This window comes from Rhododendron vialii, chromosome 1a (genome assembly GCF_030253575.1).
Source record: "Rhododendron vialii isolate Sample 1 chromosome 1a, ASM3025357v1".
Lineage (NCBI taxonomy): Eukaryota > Viridiplantae > Streptophyta > Magnoliopsida > Ericales > Ericaceae > Rhododendron > Rhododendron vialii.
Genome location: NC_080557.1, coordinates 23,870,999 through 23,889,957, shown reverse-complemented (window position 1 = coordinate 23,889,957; position 18,959 = coordinate 23,870,999). Strand labels below are relative to the sequence as shown.

The following is an 18,959-nucleotide window of genomic DNA, read 5'->3' as shown; positions in this document are numbered from 1 at the left end:
TTTTTAGCCCTATTTATATTAAAATTTAGTTCGGTTGTGCTGGAATGATTAGTGTTATAACCTGTGAAAATTTATGATCATTTAACAAGTGTTTGATTGTGAAATTACTATTAATGATGCATTGTTGATTTGTATTTGAGTGGACGTTTACGTGTTTAATAAATTATTGGGGTAGAAAAATATTTATGAAATATTAACAAGAATATTTTACTAGTAAAAATTTATTTAGATTGTAAACAAGAAATATTTTAGATTATATATTAGTTAATCTTTAACTCTAATAAATATTAATTAGAATAGACTCTCATAATTTTGTTGTTATAAAAATCTCATATTAATATTTAATACAGTTAGTAAATACTAAATTTTGAAATAAGTATTTTTGTTCAATAAAAAAAAATTAGTTTGTAAAATCTATAAATAGTATGAGAGTTAAAGAAAATGTTTAAATAGTAGAAATGTTTTATAAAATTTCTAAATGAGAGAAATAGACTTAATTTTAAGTGTAGTAATTAATTGTTTGACTGAATATTATTTTGTTACTCGCATGATAAATTCTATGACATGATTAATTTTATCGCATGGTTATGTGTTGTTAGTACTTTTAGTTGAAATGTTGAACCGTGTGATATTTTGTTGTGGCTGTAGATTGGACAAATAGGCTCCCTGGGTGGTTACGAGTAGTGACTCATGCAGACAATGTTAAGTAAATGGAAATTGATAAAGTGTTGAAAGTGTGAGTACTATGTGGATTGTGAATTGAGCCATGGCGATGGCAAGGGTAACCTATGGGACCCTGTGTTGAAATGGGTTACCTGAGGGGCCCGGTGTTGTGACACTAACGTGTGATACATCATGGAAAGTTTCTCTTCGAGGAAGAGAATGGGTCCCATGAGACGGTTATAGTCAGTGAGACGCTAATGTACGATACGTCATGGGAAGTTTCTTTTCGAGGAAGAGAATGGGTCCCATGAGACGGTTATAGTTAGTGAGACGTTAATGTACGATACGTCATGGGAAGTTTCTCTTTGAGGAAGAGAATGGGTCCCATGAGACGGTTATAGTTAGCGTGGGGTAGTGGATGTCCGACCCTAATGTACGATACGTCATGGGATGACTCGATCCTCCTGTTATGGTCTTAAGTGAGAACATACTCGGTACATAACTTAGGTGCGCTCACCTAAGACCCTGGTGCAGGGCAAGCAAGAGGAATTGTGGACCCATGAGACGATTGTAGTTAGTGGATGTGGGAGGAAAGGATCTCGCGGAGAGAATCCTTAGATTACATGTAAGATGATGGATAGTAAAGAAAAAGACGATGTGTTATTATTTTGTACCTTCGGTGTATTATGAATATTATATTGTTGATCTGCATATTGTGGTATTGGGTTTTAGGATTTCTACTTAGTGAATTATCACTAAGGATACGTTTGTATCCTGGCAAATCGTTTGCTTCGGCGTTCAATTTGCCAGAGTGTGCAGGATTCCACAGTGGAGCAGTTGATACAGGTGGGACCCCTGGAACGGAGTTTGGGCCGACGTTGCTTGGAATTCGTGTCAAAATTAGAGTCGCTCTGGAGTTGCTTTTATTAAATAAATGTACATAGATTTTTGTATTATTTTGAAATTGTAATTTTTGTATAAGGATAAATAAGGGCCTAATAGTTTGTAAAATTCAGTGTATTTTAGGGTTAATATTTCCGAAATCCCTTGAGAAATCGGAGCGTTACAGTGTGTGTGTGTGTGTATATATATATATATATATATATATATATATATATATATATATATATATGGTATCTCGTGGATATAATGGAAAAAATGCTATCGTGCATTGAACATGGGGTCGTGAAAAAATTAAACTACATTTTTCATCAAATAGCGTTGTGCTTGTCCGATATATAGGGCCAAAAAACATAAATGTAACTTTTTTTTCTGTCCCGTGTATTGAACAGTCACAAACGCTAATCAAATAGGAGTACTAAACGTTAGGGAAAATGACGGCCCATGACGTGTTTTGATAATTAATACACTCTAAGGACATGTTAAGAACAATTGTTAATGCTGAAAACGTCCTTGACGGGTATTAATTATCAAAGCATGTCATTGGCCGTCATTTTCCCTAAACGTCAGGGCGTGTCCGTCCCTATGACTGGCGGCCGTATAAAGTCCTTCTTCTTATGGGCTCATTTTGGGCTCAATAAATCAAAACAGACTACCGGCAGCCCATACAAAGCCCTTAAATAAGTGGGCATTCAAAACCCCATCGTCACAGCCAATGATACGCTTCAGTACCTATTAATGGCCCGAATCGCTGCTCTCAAGTAACGCAAGTCCAACATGTATTCATCTCTTCTTCTATCGCAATGATTTTATTTTTGTATCTTAAAAATAATGAAGTTTTTCTTCGCCGATAAAGAAAAACTCCTATTCATCCCATTTAATTTTTCGTGCTGTCAGATCATATCATATTTGCATTCTTGTGAAAAAGTAGTCGACCCAAACTGTTTAACTTGGTATCGTGTTCAAGTCGTGTTAAACAGACCGTGTTTGAACTTTTTACCACCATGTGTGGACCACTATCGATCCACCGACTCTTGGCCCATATATAGAGTCCTTATTGAGGGCTCATTCTGGGCTCAATGGTTTAAACCGGGTGCCTTCGCGGCAGCCCATGCAAAAATCTCCCTTAAATAAGGGAAGTTATGCGTTCGAAACCCCATCATCGGCCCCCGTCTACTCTACTGTCACAATGTGCCCAACGGTACAAATTTCTGCCCTGCTTTAAGGTCTAACTCCAACGTCTTCTTCTTCTTCTTCCCAATGCCAAATCCATGTAATGATGATGACTGATCACCTCCGTTGAATTCCCAGTTAACCCCTTCTCTATCATCATTTGAGAGAATGGGAGTGGGAGGGCACTTCTGGGATTTGCTCAAACCCTACGCTCGAACAGAAGACTTCGATTTCCTCCGCAACAAACGGGTCGCCGTGGATCTCTCCTTCTGGATCGTCCAGCACGAAACCGCCATTCGAGCCCACGCACGAAATCCGCACCTTCGACTCACCTTCTTCCGTACCATCAATCTATTCTCCAAGGTATGTATGTACCCCGCACCCTTTTTCTGTCTTCACCCTCTTTTTTAGATTTCAAGAAGGAAAAAAGGTATAGAAACACGAATTAAGTTGTGGGTTTTTCATGCTGTGTTGTTTGGGGGTGTATAAGTGTTAGAAATTGACACAGCGGAAGTTCAATTTCGGATTACCTCTTGGAAGTAACGACGACAGACCGGTAATGGCGTTCTACCTCGTTGAGAGCTTGCTTGAGAGAACCCCACGAATCCAGCGTGCTCCGGTGATGTGTATACTACCAGAGTTATACACCCATGTCCACAATCGAAGACCAACAAGAGTGATAGAGATTTTTCCCGTGTCTCCATGAGTTCAACGGAGATTGATTATATACTAATCAATCCATTGATTCCTCATAAATCTGGAAAGTCTAAGAGATTAGAAACCCCCAGCAATCAAGTCATAGGTTATAAACCCTTTGATTGCCCACGTATAGCTTTTATTCTGCATGCCCAATTACAATGTAATTAATAACACAATTGGTGGGTTAAAACCCTTTTGGGTTTCTACCGAAATGTGTTGCCCACTCATGGGTGTATTGATTACATCTCCCACTCACACATGGTGGGCATGACCTAGCTATGGATTTCTCGTTCTCTCTTACAACTCTTGTTCATACTGGTAATAGACGCTCGACCGAGCGCATCCAAAAACAAATATTTGGAGTACTATACTAAATTTTAGCCAATAAAACCAGTATAGTAACATCCTAAAAAAAATGTCTCGGTATGCCCTTACTCATTCGACCACATCGGATTAAGCATCTTTAATCCCTCTTGAGTACAGATACTCAAAGCAATGCTTAACCCATCAAATTTCATAATGTGCTTACGATCATGTCGCTTACTATTAGCGTCATAACCTGTCGACAGTAAGCCACATTACTGTTGATGTGTTATCAAATAGTCTTCCCTTCCTTCTTATGTCACTTAACTTTGGTATGACCGTTTACCCAGTGATGCCCCTTTAGACCGAATCAATCATGATCATAGGTAGCATGCTAAAGCAACAGACACCGATACCTCTATCTTGTGACATAGCTAAAAGTCATAAAGGGCATAATTTGAGTCATTTTATGACTCGTTGGACTCACATGGTGATGAAGTAGGGATCAATTCATTCACCCCCATTTTTGGTCGAATCAGCACATGTAGTATGAAATACATGCTACGGTAGAGTTCTCTTTAAAAAAATATATGTCTAATCTATTCACACCGTACAGATCTTGGTCAAGTCGTCAACTAAGCGCCTCACCCGAGTCTTCTATTCGCTCGCTACTCTAAGCGTCAAATAAAAAACTCGCATCTGGCTCATCACAGGCTACATAGAATGTGGGTTGTCTATGTATGGTCCAAAAAAAAATTTATAGACCTCATCTTAGCATCAACTAAGGTGACGTTTAGATACACATGTCTCATCTCTGCTTAGCACGCTAGTGCCAGAGGCGATCACTCATGTGAGTGAGCTGATCTCAGCCTGTCAACATACTTATCACGTGACAAATGTGTGTGTCGATAACAATGCTATTAAATAACATCATTTTTATTAAAAAAAATATGTCCCAACAGATAACGGTCAACTGAAAAATAGAGAAAACAATCAGAATCTACGGAGTCCTAAACTCCTAACATGAGCCTGAAAAGCATCTCTAGCTATAGGCTTTGTCAGGGGATCGACGATCATATGACTCGTAGAAACATGTTTCAGGACCACCTCTTTTTGCGCAATCATATCTCGAATGTAGTGGTAGCTCATGTCAATGTGCTTAGTTTTTCCATGATACTTTTGATCCTTTGAATAGGCAAGGGCTGCCATACTATCACAGTGCACTGTAACAAGATCTGAAGTATTAGAGATAACTCTAAGGTGCTGAAAAAACTTCCGCAATCAAACTGCTTCCTGAACTGCTGATGAGCAGGCTACGTACTCCGCTTCCATGGTCGATAAAGCTGTACAGGTTTGCTTCTTACTACTCCAGGTTATTGCACCATTGTTAAGCAAAAACGCATAGCCCGAAGTTGATTTGCGTTCATCCAGATCACTACCCCAATCAGCATCACTATAACCGATTAGGCGCGAATTTGAACCCTGATAGCAAAGTACGTAATCTTCTGTTCCTTTGAGATATCTGAGTATCCTCTTGACGGCTTTCCAATGAACAAGTCCAGGATTAGACTAGAATCTACTGACAAAACCCACTGCATAACATATGTCGGGCCGAGTGCACATCGTAGCGTACATTAGGCTGCCGACAGCACTCGATAGGGAACTCGAGACATTCTTTCCTTTTCTTCTTGAGTCTTAGGACACATATTTCGGCACAAGGTTTCACCTTTAGCAAATGGGAGTGTCTATGGGTTTACAGTTATGCATGTGAAATCGTTCAAGAACCTTCTTAATGTAAGGCTTTTGGGACAAACCAAGTAGTTTCTTCAAACGATCTCTCATAATCTTAACCCCAAGGATGTAATCTGCCTCACCCACATCCTTCATCTCAAAAGTGGAGGACAACCACCCTTTGGTAGCGACAATCATCTCTATATTATTTCGCGCCAATAATATATCAACGTATAATGATAATATGATGAAACTTTCCTTGGACCATTTGACATAGACGCAATGGTCTTCCTCGACCATCGTAAACCCATTTGATTGAATGGCCCGATGAAATCTAAGATACCATTGTCTAGTTGACTGCTTCAAGCCATAAATAGACCGTTTGAGCTTGCAAACTTTGCGCTCTTGTCCATTGACCACAAATCCAACAGGTTGATCCATATAGATCTCTTCATCTAGATCCCCATTTAGAAATACTGTTTTAACGTCCATTTGGTGTAGTTCCAAATCCAAATTTGCTACAATGGCTAGAATCAGGCGAATTGAGGCAAATCTCACTACAGGTGAGAAAGTGTCCTCATAGTCTATCCCTTCCTGTTGAGTATAGCCTTTCGCCACAAGGCGAGCCTTGTACCTCTCAATCGAACCATCTGCCTTGCGCTTTACTTTGAAAATCCATTTAGATCCAATTGCTTTGCACCCTGGTGGAAGGTTCACCAAGTCCCAAACTTGGTTAGTCCTCATAGACGCCATCTCATCATCCATTGCTTTCATCCACTCATCTTTAGTAGAAGACAATAGAGCTACTTGTACTGTATGTGGCTCATCCTCGTCATGCGTAGCAATCATGAAAGCTTCCCCTTCTATCTCAAATCGACGACGAGGAATATTTCAACGATCGCTTCTACGCAACTGAGGTTGTTGTGGTATGCTCCCACTTGGTGGCAAGTTGCTCCCACTATCCCTAGGAGCTTGAGGAATTTCTTCCATAGTCTCTACTAGGCAATCTGGAGCATCTTGATCCACCATTTCATAAAACTGTAAGTTTTTCACAACCTCACCTCTGCTTGGGAATTCTTTCTCAATGAAATTCACATCACGTGACTCTATTTCAGTTACGCTTCCATCGACTTGTTCACCGATAAACACATAGCCCTTAGAGTGTTCAGAGTATCGAATAAAGATACATTTCTTCCCTCTTGGGCCTAGCTTCCCATATTTATGAGAAGTATCATGAACATAACCAATCGATCCCCATGGCTGCAAATTCCCCAAATTAGGTTTATCGCCGGTCCATAATTCATATGGTGTGGAAGGCACTGATTTGGAGGGCACACGGTTTAGAATATAGGCCGCAGTCAAAAGTGCATCCCCACAATAAGAGATTGGAAGATTTGCTTGCGCCATCATAGTCCTCACCATTTCTAACAATGTTCGATTTCTCCTTTCCGCCACACCATTTTGTTGCGGCGTACCGGGCATTGTTAATTGCCTTTTGATCCCTTTTTCATCACATAACCTTTTAAACAATTCAGACAGATATTCGCGACCACGGTCGGTTCTGAGAGCCTTAATGCTCATGTTCAACTGATTCTCTACCAAGTTCATATACCGCATGAAGCAATCTAAAGCTTTCGATTTATGGGAGATCAAATAAACAATACCATAGCACGTAAAATCGTCAATAAAAGTGATGAAATAGGAAGCCCCATGTCTCGCCCTCACATTCATTGGGCCACAGATGTCAGAGTGGATTAATTGCAAAGGAAAAAATCCCTTTTGGCTTTTCCAAACGGTTTTCTTATTGGCTTTCTTGCTAAACAATGTTCACATGCTGGCAAAGACACTTTAGTGAGCTGGCCAATTAGGCCTTCTCTTGCCAATCTGGCCATCTTATCTTTTCCTATATGGCCTAGTCTAGCATGCCATATAATTGAATCATCAGACACATTATCAGAAGTAGTCAATAAAGCAATTGAATTATTAAAACCATGATATTCAATATCCATTATTATAAAACCGTCTGAAATAAAACCATGACCATAAAAACTTGTTCCCAAATAAACTGAAACACCATTATTCTCAAAGACAAACTTGAAACCCAATCTAAGCAAGGTAACTAAAGACAGAAGGTTTCGCCGAATATCTGGAGCGAACAAAACATCATGGAGCATCAGAGTGCGACCATCCCGCAAATCCAGCTTGTAGGTACCAATGCCTAGTACCTCCACGCTAGCCCCGTTCCCCACTTTAATGTCTCGGCTCCCCGTTGGTATCCGACGGTACTCCACATATCCAACTCGGTCCCGCGCTATGTGTTTTGTCGCTCCTGAGTCCACAGTCCACACAGGGAAAGATTGAGCAACAGTAACATGACTAGATACAAAAATAGTGCGAGAAACAAAATCAGACAGTGCCTTCTTCAGCTCAGTGCAATCACGAGCGAAGTGACCTTCTTTGTTGCAGTTATAGCAAACTAGCTTAGCCTTGCTCTTTTGACCACCGCGCTTGCCTCATGCGCTTCATGATCTTAGCCCTCTTGGGCGCTGGCCCAGTAGCCCCTCCTTTTTTGTTAGAGATCTCAGAGTACTTGCGCTTAGGCCTTGATGCCTGGCGCGAACTTGACTCAATCATATTTGCTGAACTAATCGGCTTAGCCGCCTCTTGGCGCTCAGCTTCGAGAACCAAATGACGTTCAACATCATCAAAGGTTTTGAGGTTCTCATTATGTGTCAAATTCTGGCTCATATTATCCCATGTAGTAGTAGAAGGGAGTGAGCGAATCATCGCCTGGACCTGCTGCTCATCAGATAGATTGTTTCCAGCCACTTTTAGTTCGCGGATCATTCTTGCCATCGCCCTAAGATGCTGCTTCATCGTATGACCAGGGCGCATCTTGTACGAATCAAACTTCATTGTTAAACCCGCAAAGTCTTGTGGCTGATGTTCCACCATATTTGACTTTGAGCGCTTCCCACATGGCTTCAGCCGTTTGATACTCATCAAACTCACCAAGCAGATCGTTGCTCATGCTGCTCAGCATGGTAAAGCGCGCGCAACGATCCTTTTTGCGCCAGGTCTCATAGGCCGCAAGATCTAATGGGCGTTGCTCAGTGTCTCCTCTCTCCGGCTCAGTCAGAGAGTGGGTCAAGGTCTCCAAGACCTCCTGCTCATTCAGAACATATTGAATTTTGCGGTGCTAGATATCATAGTTTTCCCCATCCAACTTTTAACCTTTGTTCAAATCAGCAACAATGTTTTTGGAGGCCATTGCTCTACAAAAAAAATTGCGCATAGGGATATTACACACACGAGATTCATAAATTTTGCCGCATCAATCTAAATTAAACAAGAACAAATTTTCACACGTCGCAAGATCGAAAACTTGCAAAGCTTATAATCATCTCTTGCGCCACTTGCGACTATTGTCAATATTTAATCCAATCAACCACAAAATTTTGGGTTTTCGGGAGTAATCAAACTCAACCGAACAACCTCCCACTACTTTAGGCATTTATTAAGCAGGAAACCATATCTATTCATGATATAAACAATTACCATGGGATACTGAAAAATAATCGAGAAAATGGCATATCATACAGAAAGTCCAGCTAGAAATTTACACATATTTGATATGCGAAAATCAAAACATTCCAGAGACTTAAACATGCGATTGGTCTCAATTTCACAAACAATACTCCCTCCGTCCCAAAATGTTTGTCCGGTCCGCAAAACGAGAACCAAAAAATAATATATTTCTTTCAATAAAAAATTTAAACTTTTTTCATAAATCATAAGAACTCATCGATATCTAATGAATTGTTGAAAAAATTTTGAATTTTTCTTGCAAAAATTGTAGTATTTTTACGTTCTTGTTTTCCGGATCGGACAAACATTATGGGACGGAGGGAGTATCTTAATATCATATGAACTTTCAGTAACACAGTAAAATTCAGCCTAGAATCTGGACGAAAAAATTTCACTCAGAAAAATTTAATTTCGAAATAGCCGGTCCAAACGGTGCATTAAAAATGTTCATACGAGCAAGATATGGACAATAAACTATTCAGGAAATAACAAAGCAACCAAACGCAGCCTTAATAGTTTTATAAAATCTTTTACTATTCATCTTCCTCGTGAAAAACAACAGTCGGCGGAGAAAAACGGAAAATGGGTTTTGTGGATTTCTCTCTATACAATCCCAGAAAATGAATATGATATATCAACGAACTCGTATCGATTCAAGGATTCAGAATATGTAAATATTGAGGCAAGAATCGAAACTACGTGAAAGATATATGTAGTCAAAATTACGGGTTCTAAAAAATTTTGACCACTAATTCTGGCCAAACGGCCCCACAAAATCTGTTCAAACTATCCAGAACTGATCTTTGCCTTATCAACTACAACATGCACAATTTTGATGCAAAGTTGAGATGATGCAGGAAATCACCATTTTTTTGAACCAAACACAATATCATCCGAATTGACAGCTTCAAGTTCTAAAATGAGATGCATGAGTCGGATGCATACTTTAATAACAGGAGAACACCTTAAAACGGCTCAAATACCACTGTTAGAAATTGACGCAGTGGAAGTTCAATTTCGGATTACCTCTTGGAAGTAACGACGACGGACCGGTAATGGCGTTCTACCTCGTTGAGAGCTTGCTTGAGAGAACCCCACGAATCCAGCGTGCTCCGGTGATGTGTATACTACCAGAGTTATACACCCATGTCCACAATCGAAGACCAACAAGAGTGATAGAGATTTTTCCCATGTCTCCATGAGTTCAACGAAGATTGATTATATACTAATCAATCCATTGATTCCTCATAAATCTGGAAAGTCTAAGAGATTAGAAACCCCCAGCAATCAAGTCATAGGTTATAAACCCTTTGATTGCCCACGTATAGCTTTTATTCTGCATGCCCAATTACAATGTAATTAATAACACAATTGGTGGGGCCCTATTGGGTTTCTACCGAAATGTGTTGCCCACTCATGGGTGTATTGATTACAATAAGTGTATTTATGAAAGGTTTTGTTAACTTCAGCCTGCTAGGATAATTCACAGTTAATGTAAAAAAGGTTAAACTTTCAATGTACATACATCATGGCACTTTCATGGATATCTATACACCTTTCGCGTATATCAATATATTTTTTTGCAGATTAACCATTGCCCACTGAGCTTAGGTTAGCATTTTCTATTTATAAAAACCAGGTTGGCTGCATTTTTTTCGGTTTTATTTCCGGTTTTTTGTTTGGGATTAACTCCCTGGTTTTGGTAACAAATTCTGCTGTGCAGTTAGTTACTCACGAGAGGAGGAACCGGAATACGTGTTCACAATTTTGAGAAAATTTGACGAAGTAAAGAAAGGGAAATTCTAACATTTTTTGTCGGGTAGATAAAAATATGGGAGATTTGGTGATAAGTCCACTATATAGATTTTATAAGCCCACAAGTCCACCTATTAGTTTTGTAAGCCCACAAGTCCACTACTCTAGGGTACTCTATGAAAGTGCCTAAAATCCTAAACTCTATGAAAGTGCCTAAACTACTAAAATCCTATGACAAGAAAGTGCACCCCAAAACCCTATGAAAGTGCCTAAACCCTTGGGTACCCTACCCTATAATAGGAAAGTGCACCCTAAAACCGTATGAAAGTGCTTAAATCCTAGGGTACCCTAGTCTACCCTAGGGAGTGGATTGGGGCTATTAAGATCCTTTTAAATTGGACTTGACCCCTTACAAAACTAATAGGTGGACTTATGGGCTTATGAAATTCACTTAATGGATAAAAGTCCAATTTTTTATAAAAATATTGACATCAGATCAAGAAAAAGAGATTAAATAGTGGAAAACACAAAAAAGGTGATGAAAGAAAAGGCTTTTTGGACATCTCAAACATACTAGTCTTAAAGTGAACCGAATTAGTTGCATTAGATGAAGTTAACCTTTGTTTGGTTTGTGGGTTGTGATTCTTCTGAATAGAATTTTTTTTTTACTATGGGAACCAAATTTGAGAAAAATTGACTAAGTAAAGATAGGCGAAATTTTCACATTTTTGGCGGGATGAATAAAAATATTGACAAAAAACAGGAAAAGGTTCACACGACCAAATTAAGAAATAAAAAGGCTTTTGGGGTTATGAATAGAAGTTAGTTTGGCTTCTGGGTTATGAATAGAAGTTTGTTTGTTACTGCAGGAACCAAATGGGTTGAGATTTGGCTGGCTCTTGAGTTGATTATAAATTTATAATTAGTTCTGTGGTAATATTTCGAACCTTTGTTGTTTTGCAGTTTGGGGCGTACCCTGTTTTTGTGGTTGACGGAACACCGTCACCATTGAAGTCTCAGGCGAGGATTGCACGATTTTTTCGGGCGTCAGGCCTGGATTTGTCAAGTTTACCGGTGCCGGAGGAGGGTGTTTCGGTTAAAAGAAATCCAGCATTTCTGAAATGCGTGCAAGAATGTGTGGTGAGCTTATTTTCGACCTTTTATGATAGTTGAATCTGTTAGTGTGGTTCAAAATTTAGGTTTGCAATGTGATTGTGAGTTGTCACTTAATCTACAGGGTCCGAACCTTGAATAATAGGGTTTCTTCTGAAGGACAAGCGATTTGGTCATTTTGGTGTTCAGTGTCCATTTATTAGATGGTCTTCTGTATTTGCATAACTTGAAAACATATCCAATGAGGGTAATAGACCAATAGCCAGGACTTGTTCCCTATAAGAGTCATGTCATGTATGCGCATGAAGAATACACTAAATAAGGAAGTCCTTTAAAGCTCTAACTGACGGACATTGTGGGTCTCAAAAAACAAGTAATTTTCGCTGGGCCTCTATCCATATTTTTGGTTCAAAGGACTCTATTTGTTGAAACTTGGAACTTCCTGATAACTTGGTAGAAATATGATATGTTTATTTCCTCCTCAACTATTTTTTTTCCCACAAGGGTTCGATGTCTTTCTGCCGTCTATTTATTAGCACCCATTTGTGGTGAACAAGTATTTGGTATGTATGTTGTGGGTATGATTGATGCAATTGTAAAGAAGGAATAGTTTGTCTTTTTTGTTGGGGATTTCATGGAAAAAGCTGTCGTGCTTTCCTCTGGTTTCTTTGAAAACATTCAATGCATTGGTGTAGGTTTTTTTTCCCGAAAACTGGTGCCCACAGGTCGCGTTTGGACAGCAACCAAAAAATTGTCTTGCATCACGGTTTGTAGTGGTAGTGCATATTCATTAGATTGCATAAGACTCAGCAAGAGTCTGTATGGTTCTTGAAGATAGATAATCCAAAGCCAACAAATTCTTTCTGCTATGTTTAGGTTTACTTTAAGTTGTGAAGGAAGTAATTTGTTCTTTATTAATTATGAATTTGGTCATTTGAAATGTTTGACCAATATGGGAAAATATTTCTTTTAAGCTTTCCTCCTATAATGCTTTTAAGTTGAAAGTAGGAGGAATGTGGTATGTCACATCTTCTAAGATGGTACGATCTGCCAGACTTAAGGTTGCTCTTGCCTAATATCTGGCCAATGCAGGAAAAGATTGCTTCCAACAAGTGTTACATAGAATCCAGATTGATCTGGTATTACACTTAAAAAATCTGAGGCACTGTTGGAGCATTTTTCCTTGAACCGTAAGAGACAACCAGTACATTACACTGTCAAACCCCAGACAAAAAAGGCCATTTGTCTGTCAAGTAGCTTTATATTAGATATTTGGATGACATTAACCAATTGACAACATTGATAGAAATCCAATAGTTTAGGGACACAATTGAGACTATTGGAAACTTTGACGGCAAAAAGTGAGATTTTGGTAGTGCTTGGTGGTTTAGAGTTTTATTTGCTGTTATCCTAACCAGTAGATCTTGGAGAAGCTTATATCATAGACCAGTGTCTCATTCATGCCAAGCTGATAAATTGTTGTGTTTTTGTATGTTACCATGGTTACAAAATCTTATCTGAATATCAGTTATTGTGTTCTGCTAGGAGCTGCTTGAACTTCTTCGGATGCCCATTCTAAAAGCAAAAGGGGAGGCTGAAGGACTTTGTGCCCAGTTAAATGGTGAAGGTCAGGTAGATGCTTGCATTACAGCTGACAGTGATGCATTCCTCTTTGGGGCTCATTGTGTTGTAAAACTCATCCGGCCCAACTCCAAAGTAAGTGCTAGTTCTTTGTGGGCCGCCTTCCTTTCAAAAATCACCTGTATTGGTCTAAGATCTTACTAACGCCACTCACATGCCCTGAATCTTGCTGGAAGGTTTTTGTTTCCTTTATTTTCTGTATTAGTCAGTGTCTCTCCCTTTTCCCCCTACTGTTTTTGTAATTGATACTCTTTCTCAAACATAATTTAGAATTGTGAAGGCCAGCGTAAGGTTTCTTCCTTGAACTAAACTCTCAAATGAGATCAAGTTGTGTTCTCATTCAGACTCTTAAAAAGAGCAAAAAGAGGATTTATTTTTTTAAGCTAAAAAAAATTTATTTGGTGGCATTTCTTTGTTATAAACAGTCTGAAGAGTTGCCATTCTCCATATTTAGCGTGAGGCAAACATGCCCAGCTTTTCCTTTTGTTGGCTTAGCTGGACCCAGAAAGGGAATGGGTGAGACGTGTGTGCCACAAAGTGGAGATGCACCGTGGGCTCAAGTTGGATGGTTGTTCCTACAACTTGATGATTCCCGTCTTTGGAACTTCATGACTTAGATATTGCCTCCATTACTAGTGATGTTGGAGCAGTATTAACCTAAACTGGGCACAGACAACTGAAAATCAACAACAGATACTATAAAACAACAAACAACCGCAGGACTTTATAAGGTTGGTAATTGGCGGAAAACCCACAAATGAATACCCCATTCCAGGCTCAAAGCTACATTATCTACAGATCGAGGGACATTTCTCCAAGAGCAAACACATGCAACTGTTAGACTTGTCCCATATTGCTCATCTAAGCCATCCAAGCTTGGTTAATAAATTCTAGAGGCTACTCCACCTATTGCCAATTGGTTTTAGGTTGGAACCCTCCAAGAAATTTAACATGGTATCAGAGCTAGGTCTTGGGTGGCCTCACCTCTCGTGGGAAAGTTTCTGTCATCTTTGTCGCCCGAGTCAGTCAGTCAGCTCCTGGTCTGTCACTTCCACGTGCATCCGGGCTGCGCGTGAGGGGGAGTGTTAGACTTGTCCCACATCGCTCTTCTAAGCCACCCAAGCTTGGTTAATAAATTCTAGAGGCTACTCCACCTATTGCCAATTGGTTTTAGGTTGGAACCCTCCAAGAAATCTAACAGCAAACCCCCTCCACAATCTTATTACCAAGGACTTTGAATCCATACCAAGCTGCTTGAAAATTCTGCAATTCCTCTCCTTCCATAAGAACTAAATGGAAGCAGCCAAGAACAACTTGTAGATAGATAATCTCATTGACCCAACCCGAGTGCAATTTTGTTCACCCTCCTTAAAAGAATGGTGTAGGTCCCTCTCTTGCAATACACTTTTTTATAAGCATGACATCACTTTGTGGTGGGATCCACACCATTTCAACCAATAGGAAGGAGGTAATGTTCACCCTCCTTAAAAGAGGGTGAACAAAATTAAATTCGACCCAAACCTCCCCCCTTCCCCCCTTTATAGAACTGAGTCCCCCAATTTAGCTCAGAGGCCAAGTCCAGAAAATGGAGAGCCAGACCACATTTATGCTTAATGTGTTGCCACACTAAAGCTGCAAAAACCCATGGCTTAAAGGTCTAGTGACCAGCCAGTGAGTCTAGGTCACCCTAGGCCTATATGTAGAGTTAGTTTAGGGAATTTATAAAATCCTCTCGTCAAAATATGTTTCTTTAAGAAATCAAATAAGCTACAGAAGTACAATTTCAATAGTCCCAAAATATGTCAGAGTTCTATGTGCGGAAATAAAGTATGTGCTTAACAACACTGTTATGCATAAGCAAACCTAACTTGACCGGAACAAACCAGCTACCAAAATCAAAATGGCTACAAGTTCTAGTAGCACTACCACACAACAGAACTAATAACCAAAAAGACTTCGACTTGGAGGCAAAGCTAACTCCATCTACTTCTGCTGACCTGAAAAGTATGTTTTTGATAAACTCCGTAAGCTAAAGCTCGTATGAAACATAATATCCCGTAAACACTTCTAATCATGGATACAACCACTGTTGTATAAGAAGTTTGCTTCACCGATGCTGTATTTTGTGGTCTTTTGACTCTTTTCCCATGTTCTCCTTTGGTTGATCATGGATCAGTTGGTTTTTCCATCACGGCATTCATGACTACCTTACTTTCTGCAGGAACCATTTGAATGCTACAGAATTTCAGATGTTGAAGCTGGTCTTGGGTTGAAGAGAAAACACTTGATAGCCATTTCCCTTTTGGTTGGAAATGACCATGATTTAAACGGTGTCCAAGGTATTGGGCTTGATACAGCTCTTCGTTTTGTCAAATGTTTCAGTGAAGATGAGATTTTGACTAGGTTTGATCTTCTGAACTGGTTTAGTTGCAATTTTCTTGTTTTATTGTCAAAAGAAGATTGTTCACTGGGCTAACCAATTTACATTGTCAATGGCATGGACTGTTATGTAGGTTAAGTGAAATAGGCCGAGGAGAAGCATTACAGTTTCAGGGTGGGGTGAGATCCTTCAATGATGCTTTCCCCAGTTTACATGAGTACTCACCCAAGAAAAAATCTCCTCATTGTTCCTTCTGTGGGCATCCAGGAAGTAAGAGAGCTCATCTCAAGTTGGCTTGCAAATTTTGCAGTTCCAGCACCAGTGAGGCTTGCAGGCAAAAACCTGTTGGGTTTAACTGTCATTGCGGTTCTTGTGATTTGGTATATCATTGCTCAACGTTTTCAACCACTTTTCTTGAGTTCAGGGTTTCAATCTATTATTATCTAAAGAAGAACAGATACAGGCAGTAATATGGACCGACTCATGTATTGTTTTTGCCATGTTTTTTAACATTGTTATCCACAAACATGCAAAACTAAAGGAAACTATTCTAATTCTACATAATCAATAGACCTACGAGCTAATCGAGGTCAATAGAGCTAATTGATGTCGTTTGGTAGTGGATCTAGGGCTATAGTGGTTCAATGAGTGGGAGAGGAAAAGGAGAAGGTTTTGGTGTTCTATGGCTTGTTCCATCAATCGTTTATCATGGTCTTTTACTTTTTCCTCTTTTCAATTTAATGCTATGGTTTACAACTTCCAGGTATTACAGTTTGCAACCCCCCCCGTTTTTTTTACTGAATTGCACAAGTTGTCCCGTTGTGTCCTTAAGATATATCACCGGACATGCCACAAGACTTGACCCACACCTATTATGTCTTATTCCCAGCGTGTCTCACATGGGTGCAGCAACCATGTTGTCGCATGGGTGCTTCATAGCTTATCCTTATGACAATGATATACACAATGTTTGATGGCAGGAAAGGAGAGACAAGGAGCAAAAGAAGAAAGCAAATTGGCAGACAAAAGTTTGCCAAAAAATTGCCATGGAGCAGAATTTCCCAAATGTTGAGATTATTGAAATGTATTTGAGCAACAACCATTGTGATTTTCCTGGTAAAACTTGCTTGATGTGTTGGGCATTCATGTGATAATCAATCTATATGTTCTGCATGAATGTTGCAAAAGTTCCTTTGCTCCTAGCTAAGATTGTTAAAAGTTCTGTTGGTATTATTACTTGCTTGTTTTGCTTTCATTCCCTGGTTCTCTTTCCAATAGGCGTAGGGTTTTGATGTTTGGATTTAATTTCACATTTCATTCTTCCGTTTGACTGTTTCGCATGAGCACCGTGTTGTTAAATATATAGTTTGATTCATATGTAACCTGTCATATTTTCTGCAGCAGATGGTTGCCCTAATTTATCATGGGAAACTCCAAAAACTGAACTGCTCGTTGATTACTTGTCTTTTCATCAGCAATGGGAGCCCTCTTACATACGGCAAAGAATGCTTCCAATGTTGTCGACCATCTTTCTTAGAGAAATGGCCTCGAATCCTAACAAAGATTTGTTATATGACCAATATGAGTTTCATTCTATTCAGCGTTTGAAGATCAGATATGGACATCGATTTTTTCTTGTTAAATGGAAGAAATGTGCACCTGCAATGGACACAACTATTCATGCAGTGAATCCCAAAGACTCTGAAATACAAGTGGAGACAAGTGAACATAGTGAATATGCTGATCCATTGAACGAAATTGATGCCCCCCAGATTTGTCTTGATGATGGGTGCTGGTTTTTGGCGACAGATGAAAATATGGAGCTTGTCAAGGCTGCTTTTCCAGAGAAAGTTGATCAATTTTTGAAAGAAAAGGTACACTTCTATTTCAACCCTCTTTGCTGTTTTCAACCATAACCATGGTCCGATCTCACCTTGGCCCTTGATTTTATTAACTTGATTTGTATCCTTAATATTTGTCGATGTGGTAGCAACCACTGTTATATTAAGGAACCCTTTGTGGCATTCAATTGGAGGCCAAGGGGAAAGAGGGCCAATGTCGATAAAGTTTCTGTACCGCATGTTTGTTATTGACAATTGGACAACAGTTATCAATGGACGTTAAAAACCGGTAGTTAAAGAACTAAACCAATGAGATCTAGAATGCAAGACTCAATGAGGTGAGAACTGAGTAAATTCTTTAAGTGTGCAAATTGTGATTCAGAACTTGTTCGTTTCCTCCCCCCACCCCAAAACCTGTCCTATTTTGCTGTGTGTTCATTTGTCTTTGCTTGGAAACTGCTAGGAACTGAAAGAAATGAAATCAAGAAGAAAGAAATACAGTACAGAATCTGGCGGGACTCAGAATTCAGAATCACCAAAAACGAGAAACTTGCAGCTCAGCATCACTGAGTTTTACCGTTCAACGAAAATGCTTTCTCAGGCAAAGAGGGGGAAGAATTTAGCCGAGAATTTGGAGGATGGTATTGGTTCTTCTGATGGAAAAAGGAAGGGGGTGAGTCCAAAGCTTTCCAAGTCTGCAAGACGCCGTCTTCTATTTAGCTAGGGCATTTAGCATGATACGGATTTGCCCTCTGTAATTATTGTGAAATTCGTAAGTAGCCTGTATATTTTTTTTTGGATGGCTGTGACTTTTTGCTTGACAAACATGAAATCCTCTTGTAGTAGGCTGTTTCCAAGTATGAGCTTCATGGGGAGTCGGGGAAAAGAAAAAAATATGCAAAGAACAGAAGAATTTGTTCCGGTTTAGTGAAGAACAACTACTAAGATATCTACTAGGAAAGACATAAACCACACGCTGGGCCTTCAAGTGTCATGGATGCCAGTGATTTACACTATCAAAACATTGACAAGGAAAAAAAACAAAGAGATGCAGGATGGCAATGTCTAGAATCATTTAGGATAACAAGTTAAACCCAACCCTACCAACTAATTCCCAAGTGGTAGAAGGAAGTTGATCATCCCGGATAAGTCTCATATAAGCATGAGAGAGA

General features: G+C 39.5%; 1 protein-coding gene across 2 annotated transcripts; it reads left to right on the top strand.

Annotated features, from left to right (window-relative positions):
* Window positions 1-2,724: 2,724 nt before the first annotated feature.
* Window positions 2,725-18,632, top strand: LOC131329925 (flap endonuclease GEN-like 1). Of its 2 annotated transcripts, none has more exons than XM_058363356.1 (8): window positions 2,725-3,099; window positions 11,776-11,952; window positions 13,471-13,641; window positions 15,788-15,969; window positions 16,080-16,326; window positions 16,927-17,062; window positions 17,348-17,820; window positions 18,251-18,632. In XM_058363356.1, exons 1-8 carry the CDS (start codon window positions 2,905-2,907, stop codon window positions 18,509-18,511), a joined length of 1,842 nt encoding a protein of 613 aa, XP_058219339.1. In that variant the 5' UTR covers window positions 2,725-2,904; the 3' UTR covers window positions 18,512-18,632. The 2 variants fall into 2 exon arrangements, with proteins under 2 accessions (XP_058219339.1, XP_058219344.1); XM_058363361.1 differs by having other exon boundaries at window positions 2,779-3,099; window positions 17,351-17,820.
* Window positions 18,633-18,959: the final 327 nt, after the last annotated feature.